The 7,602-nt window shown below is 44.0% G+C and overlaps 1 protein-coding gene across 4 annotated transcripts in view; it reads left to right on the forward strand.

Annotated features, from left to right (window-relative positions):
- CACNA1E (calcium channel, voltage-dependent, R type, alpha 1E subunit) overlaps positions 1 to 7,602 on the forward strand; it is a 564,119-nt gene that overhangs the window by 417,719 nt on the left and 138,798 nt on the right. For all 4 annotated transcript variants that reach the window (XM_006887740.1, XM_006887741.1, XM_006887738.1 and 1 more), the window contains exons 9-14: positions 1,805 to 1,858; positions 2,479 to 2,568; positions 3,408 to 3,617; positions 4,627 to 4,739; positions 6,395 to 6,507; positions 6,842 to 6,973. In XM_006887740.1, the coding sequence (XP_006887802.1) occupies positions 1,805 to 1,858; positions 2,479 to 2,568; positions 3,408 to 3,617; positions 4,627 to 4,739; positions 6,395 to 6,507; positions 6,842 to 6,973 (712 nt within the window). The remainder of the gene's footprint in view (positions 1 to 1,804; positions 1,859 to 2,478; positions 2,569 to 3,407; positions 3,618 to 4,626; positions 4,740 to 6,394; positions 6,508 to 6,841; positions 6,974 to 7,602) is intronic.

Consider the following 7,602-nt stretch of genomic DNA (forward strand, 5'->3'; position numbering starts at 1 on the left):
CCTGGCCCTTCCCTTTATACAAATGGAGTGTGTGTGAATCAGAGACATATGGGTTATATTTCCCTGGAAAGACACTCAAGTTCGAAAGCGAACTTGGCAAAAGGCATTGCAGGAGGGGTGCTTTCTGCACATCCAGAGCCTTTGAGCATTTCCCAGAGATTGTCAGAAGCAACGCAAGGCCTGCATGAGCCTCGGGTCCCCAGACCTGCCCCCTGCCCAATACTGTGCTGGCAAAAGGGACTCTGTGACTGAGGTAATTAATGTTGCTATGAGGTATTGCAGCAAGGACCTAATTTTAAAATGATGCCCTCCAAACAACATGTGCTGTAAAATGACTTTAAAACCCTCAATGTCTGCATGAAGAAATGCCATACCAATAACACTTAGCCTGTTAAGAGTTTCACTGGAGGCTGTACTTAAAAAAGAAAGTGAAATATTTATGATTTGGTGTAATGGCCATCCTGCCCAGTGGAATCTGAGCTGCAATATGTGCCCCTCCCTGAGAAATACATTATATATCTCAGTTTTATGTGCAGGTAAAATTATGATAATGACTTTACCCTCTCTTTCTTGTCCTTTTACTTGTTACAAGCGCTTGAATTAATAACTATTTAATTAGCTCTGCTGCCAGCTTTTTTCTAGTACCTGGGATCTCACCAAGTGATTGGGTAGGCTTCCTAGTCCCTGGTCTGTTGACAGAGATGGTGGAAGGAACATCTATCCATATCCCAGTTGGGAACACAGGGCCTCACCAGACTTGAGGTAGAAGCACTAAGTACTAGTTTATTGATACCTTTGAAGGGATACTAATTAGGTTAATCCGAATCAGATGCAGTAGAAAATTATATCCCTGTGGATTTCCTGGATGGTATAGATGGTTCCTTTCCTATTAACCTAAAAAAGGGTCAGTATTTGGAGTCCATCAGCAGTGCCGTGGAGTAAAGTCCTGACAGTCTGCTTTCAAAAGATCACAACTCTGACAATGCTGTGAAACACAGTTCTGCTCTAATATCATGGAGAGACTATTAGTTGGCATTAACACAATGGTGGCTTGTTTGGGGTTTTTTATTTGGGTTTAGTTTTGTGATGCTTCCTACCATGATGACAGGCACTGGGGAGTATAAACTCCCACCGGAACAAATTAAGGGGGATGAACCTGAAGGACAGATTTCAAGAGGGAGCTGACCCTGCCTCCCCACTCAAGCTCTGTTCAACGGTGGTCAGATAGAAGTGGTGGCGACAGGAGGGAGTCAGCCCCTGACTCTGCTCCTCTCTTTGAGGGTCTTCAGGCATCTTCCTCTACCTTTTGCTCCTTAAAGAAATAGATAGGATAGACCCCAAAACAAAGTCTCACTTTAAGAATGTGGGGAAAGATGTTATGCCCAAGGGACTACAGGCCCCAGCATCACTGGAAGAACCTTTGCTGCTGGGAAAAGGTTTACAGACTTAGGAAAGACAGCAGACTGAGCCAAAAAAAGAGTCAGGAATGGAAAATTTGAATTAAAATGATCCTCTCTTCCTCTGCCCTCTAGCATGTCCCTCTGAACACATATATTCTTCAAGGAGCTGAGTTCCCCAGTCATCTGGAGCCTCTCACTGCAGGGCCCCTTCCCTCTCTGTTGCTGTGTGCAGTGTGGAAGTCCCCCTGTGGCCCACGGTGTCTTTCTGATGCTGGTCCCTGAGACGGGCTCTGAACCCTCTGCTCCCTCCCTGTTGCCCTGGCGCCAGAACTCTCCCCAAGGGGTTTTCCTTGTGCAAAATAATTTGGCATTAACAGATAATTGACTGAACCATTTCTTTCCAGAGGAAGTCATGCTTGCTGAAGAAAACAAAAATGCTGGAACTTCAGCCTTAGAAGGTAAGGAAATGTTCCACCGCCTCAGCCCATTTGCATTTGCCCCCTCGAATGCACTGGCAATCTCTCCTGATCAAAAGAGGAGAAAATAATAAAAGAGGGGCACTCTGGGATTTGAAATGAAAGGCTCTCTGTCATGAAATCCCTCATGCTTTAAAATGAAGGGAATTGAGTCACAGATTTAAACGCACTTTAAAGTGATGAAAATGGGATCCAAGAGTTTCTTTGTTCCAGGGTGTGTGACTGATACTGTGCAATGGCAAAGCCGTGTGGCACATCCAGTGTTGTATAAAAGGATCTCTTTTTGGTGGTGATTATCTCGGGACCACTTTTATTACCAGGAAGTGACCTCATTTAGAAAGAATCAGAGTAAATAGATCTGGAGTCCATTATTACTTACTGAGTTAGGTCAGCACTAGCAGAGATTCAACAGTATTTGTGAGCCCAGTATCCACATTTGGTAGACTTTCTCAGTTTCTCCAACTGACTCAGCTATTAGAGGCCTGTGACCTGTGTAACCAGAGCTTGCACAAGGCCTCTTGCCTACAGCCCTCAAAGTCTTGACTGCGGTGACCTGATTGTACTTGTGGCCTCTTACTGGCTTTCCCCCTCCCCTGGTGTAGTGCTTCGAAGAGCGACCATCAAGAGGAGCCGGACAGAGGTCATGACCCGAGACTCCAGCGATGAACACTGTGTTGACATCTCTTCTGTGGGTGCGTGGAACCAGTTAGATCCTCTGTTTCGCCTCTCACCCTCCAGAAAAAGATTTTTGCCTTTGGAGAAGTACCTCTCTGGGCTTTGAGGGGGAAGAGAATTCAAAGAAACTATAAAGTAGGGATATAAGTGGGGAACAGCATGGAGATCCCCAATCTAGGTATCAGTGATTTACAGATAAATCGGGTCGGGGAATGTTGTTTACGTGTGATGTGAGATATGGGGCTGAGAATCCAATCCAGGTTCTTGGGTTGTAGCAGATAGGTGCATCTGCCGATGATCCTATCTTCTCCTGGATGTGCTGATGAGGACTTTGGGACATTGTATGTACAACAGGATCTGAGGGCCTATTGCTTCTAAACCAGTGACCCAGATTTGAGAGCTTATGAAGCTAAACGAGCTTCTGTCCTCCCCAGAAAAAAAGGGGAAGGTCTCACTTCGGTCTTTAAGGACAGAATAGGTTTACGGAGCTTTTTATGCTGCCAATAGTAGAAATCCCTCAACTGTGGCAGAATGATTCCGGTGCCTGCAACATATTGAAAAGCAAAGTCCAGAGAGAAGCCCAATCTGTTACAAGGATAAACACTCCTATTAGGATTCAAGACACTGGATGTTTGCCTGGTGCTCTGTAAGTTTCCTAGGACCAAGAGTGCCCAGAGGAAAAAAATTGGACATCTCTGCTTCTGGAAAGGAAACATTTTATATCACCCATTTCTTGGTGATTCATGGACATCGCAATGTGTGCCTATGTTCCCAGCCAGTCATGCCCCCTAGACATGGGAGTTGGTCTAGGACATTTTGCAACCTCACACTTGCTTTTTGTTTCTTCTTCTCTCAGGCACACCGCTCGCTCGAGCTAGTATCAAAAGTGCCAAGGTAGATGGGGCCTCCTATTTCCGGCACAAAGAAAGGCTCCTGCGTATCTCCATCCGCCACATGGTGAAATCCCAGGTGTTCTACTGGATTGTGCTGAGCCTGGTGGCTCTCAACACTGCCTGCGTGGCCATTGTCCATCACAATCAGCCCCAGTGGCTCACCCACCTCCTCTGTAAGTGACCGTAAAGGCCGGCCCTCACCTGGCCAGCTTGATTGGGGTTTGCATGTACGAGGACAAGGCTCTGCCATCCTGGTAGCGGTTCGGCCATGCAAGGGTTCTGCTGCTTTATAAGAGAGATCGTGACGGAGGCCACAGTGGCTCTCTGTCTGCATTGTCACTTGACTAGGTTGTTACTCGATCATCCCCAGTTTTGCTCTCATTTGTCATTCAATCAGATGAGCAGACTTTTGCTCCTGTGCCAGCAGGATTGTTATATTGTGTGTCTTCGAGTCGATTCTGACTCATAGTAACTGTATCCAACAAAGTACAACTGCCCCGCTATGTTTCCTAGGCTGAAGCATCCAAGGGAACAGAGGGGCTGGTAGGTTTACATGACTGACCTTTCATTTACCAGATGAGTCTTCATGTGCAGTAAAACCTGTGAGAGCTAGAACTTGTGTAAGGCAGAAACCTGTGAGAGAAGGAAAACGCAGACATTTCCCACTGAAGCAAGCAACATAAAAGTGGCCACACTGTGCTCTTATCAGTGGCAGAAAATTTACAGACCTTGAAAATGCAAGACTGTCCAGTCCAATTGTAGACACCACAATAAAGCTCATTAGTAGTTCCTTAAGGAGAAACAGATGTAAGAAGTTATGGACACCAAGTCTTGAGTAGAAAGTTCTGAGAATGAGAGACAGAAAAGTGCAAAGCTATCAATCCTAATAGACTCCATCTCTGTCATCAAGCCACAGTAAAGTTCTTTCTCCTCAGAAGGCCTTCTGTTCTTTAAATACTCATCACAAACGCTGTTGAAAGAGGACAAACTAGCCTGTCGGTGTTCCTACAACTCTTCTTGGTCAGCAGTTCCTCACACATCATTGATCGGATGTGTTCACTGAAAGTGCTCATGTGAATGTGGGTCCAGCTCCCATTGTCTTCTGTGGGTGTGTGTGTTAAGCTGGGGCATGAAGGAACCACACCATCTGTGGAAGAAATGTATCTCTATTAATGCTTGCAGACTATGCAGAGTTCTTGTTTCTGGGCCTCTTCCTCCTGGAGATGTCCCTGAAGATGTATGGCATGGGACCTCGCCTTTATTTTCACTCTTCATTCAACTGCTTTGATTTTGGGGTAAGTGTGTAAAAGCCTGCCTGCCTGTCTTTCTGCTTCGTGTTGATAGGCCAGAGTTTTACTCAGTGTGAGGACTGGAATCATAGTTTATAAAAGGGAGATCAATAAGCTTGACTGAAGGGAAGGAATCTTATTGGCAGAGAGGTTTGCTTCTTTGTTTTAGCTTTTTTAAAAAAAAACAAACACACAAACAAAAAACCTAGAAAAACAAAAGAATACCCAAACTCAATACCAAACAAAGCCATTTTACAAGAATGTAGCACACATATTACAGAGTGCACATTTGAGTGTATAGCTCGATCATTTTTATAAAGTAGCATTTCCTATATCTAGGGTTTTGAAACATGTATTAACTGTAGGGGTAAAGTGGTAAGCCTGGGAAAGACGGAAAATGGCTTGATTCCTGAAGATAATTGTGTAAAAAAAAAAGTAGTTTAGGTTTTGCTTGGTTATTTTTCTAGTTCTTTATAAAATTTGGAAAATGATATAGATATCTCCATGCAAGCACCCACATACACCTTAGGAAATCCCCACTTAGACTATTTCAAGCAGCTGTCCACTCTAAATACTACATCCATTTTTACCTTGCTGAGAGTTTTTAAGATGCTTTCCCACAGATTTTTCTCCTCTGCTTCTTTGATGAGTTATAGACACCAAGTTACGCTATCAGGAGTTAACCTTCCCATTTAAACACAATCTCTATATTGTGAGCTCCTAGGGCTATTACTAGCAGAACTTGATCACAGGACTTTGGGCTCACAAACCATCTCTCTGTCAAACCCATTTCTCTTTCTGTCAAATCTTCACTTAAATGCTAAAGATTTCAAGCACTTGCCAATGTACATTTTACGTCAAAACATAGGGTTCTGGAACTGGGCAGTGTTTAGGTGTAATAGCCAAGGGGAGACCATTTTAATCTTAGCCTCTGTGTCCAAGAAAGAAAATAATAGCAGTGCATTTCAGGACTGCTGCGAGGATTAATTTTTTATTTCTCCCAGCACAATGTCTGGACCATAGCACATGTTCAAAAATGTATGTAATAACTCAAACAAAGAATAAACAGAATTGTTATTTTGAAACTGCTTTTTTTCCTGTCGCTCCTACACCCTGCATCAGTGTGTATTGTCACATTGGGATGGGCGGGACCTCAGTGAGTGAAAGATCTTTAATAAGAATGTGACCAAAGCATTTTTGTTAGCACTAAATTCAATGAGAAAACATAGACACTCTCAGAGAGCGTGTGTCGCAGCACGGCTCATTTCATTTAGATAGAATCCCACGTTTAAGAAGCACTCCTTTATTTAAGTGTTTGTTCTAAGTAGTATGTTGTGAGAACAGCCATGGCTGTCTCATTTGTGCAGAAGAGTAAAATGGTCTTGGTAGTTTCCACCAAGACTGAGACCAGAGTCAAAAATCAAGCTGTGATATGGAGGAGCAATGTTAGAAAAGGGGTTGGAGAACGTGGGGAGATAGCAGACAGTCTCCTTTTTCTTTGCCGTCCTTCACAAATAGTAGTCCCGATGGTGGTAGAGGTGGGTGGGAAGGGAGTTTTATGTCACATACCAGTGAGGGCTTTTGCTTCTGTGCCGAATGCCAGCATGCCCATCTCTTCCTTTGCTCTGTCCTCTCATCATAGTTGGGCTTCCCTTCTTTAGGTCACTGTGGGCAGTATCTTCGAAGTGGTCTGGGCCATCTTCAGACCAGGTACATCTTTTGGAATCAGTGTGTTGAGAGCTCTCCGGCTTCTAAGAATATTTAAAATAACCAAGTAAGTGATCAGAATTGGACACCTTCCCCCCACCGGTGAGAGCAGACACTCTTCTCTAGCTCAATGTATTTCTCTTTCCATTTCCCTTTAACCACTTGCCACAATCCTCTCCCCTCCCATACCTGACTCCATTCTTCTTCAGTTCCTCCTTTCCTCTTACAGTCAAACCAGAAAAAGAATATAAGGCACCAAATCCTGTGCCGTATTTCTCAGAGGTTTACTTCCTGCAAGTATATCCATGCAGTTTATGTTAAAGACTAACAGGCAGAAGCCGACCTGGGCGTGGGATCACTGGTACTCTGTTGGCGGCTGTCACAGTGTTTGGCTTTTGTAGGTATTGGGCGTCCCTGCGGAATTTGGTGGTTTCCCTGATGAGTTCCATGAAGTCGATCATCAGTTTGCTCTTCCTCCTCTTCCTTTTCATCGTTGTCTTTGCTCTCCTGGGAATGCAGCTGTTTGGGGGCAGGTAAGCACTGAAAACTTGGTGTTGAGCCTTTGAGCTCCAGGGTGGTTAACTTGTCAGCCATGATACCATTTTGTCACTGCATCAGTCTTTGAGGCAAATGCCTTTGCTTTTACTATTTTCATAATCTACTGGGTCATTAGGCTTTGCTCTATGACAGTCATCCTGAAGTATACAAATGGAGACAGTGTACCTGAGGTTCACCCACATCCCTTGTTACTTGCACTGTACAGAGTACATAGTCCATCTGTGTTGTTTGCTGTTGTTGGTAGGTGTTATCAAGTTGGAACCAACTCATAGATGTCTCTTCAACAAGTTTTCAGAGATTGCCTGTCTTTCTTCCTCAGAGCTGTTGACAGATTAGAACCATGTGCCTTAGGGTTGGCAGTGTAGCTCCTTACCATTGAGCCGCCAGAGCTCCCTTAGTTCATCTGTAGTAATCATTAATACTGTTTCATAAGTTACATAGAGTGGGGGAAAGGTAGAGACAAAACATACGCGGGAAAAGAGAAATGAAGCCACAAAAGCTGTAAATCTTGGTGTGGGGGGGCAAGGTTTGCTTTATTTTGTTTTTTCCTTTGTTCTTTCTGATTTTTTTTTTAAATTTTTTTTTGTTTTTGGTTGGATAGATG

The sequence above is a fragment of the Elephantulus edwardii genome, unplaced genomic scaffold, assembly GCF_000299155.1.
Source record: "Elephantulus edwardii isolate Elephantulus edwardi_28Jun2011 unplaced genomic scaffold, EleEdw1.0 scaffold00061, whole genome shotgun sequence".
In the NCBI taxonomy this organism is placed as follows: domain Eukaryota; kingdom Metazoa; phylum Chordata; class Mammalia; order Macroscelidea; family Macroscelididae; genus Elephantulus; species Elephantulus edwardii.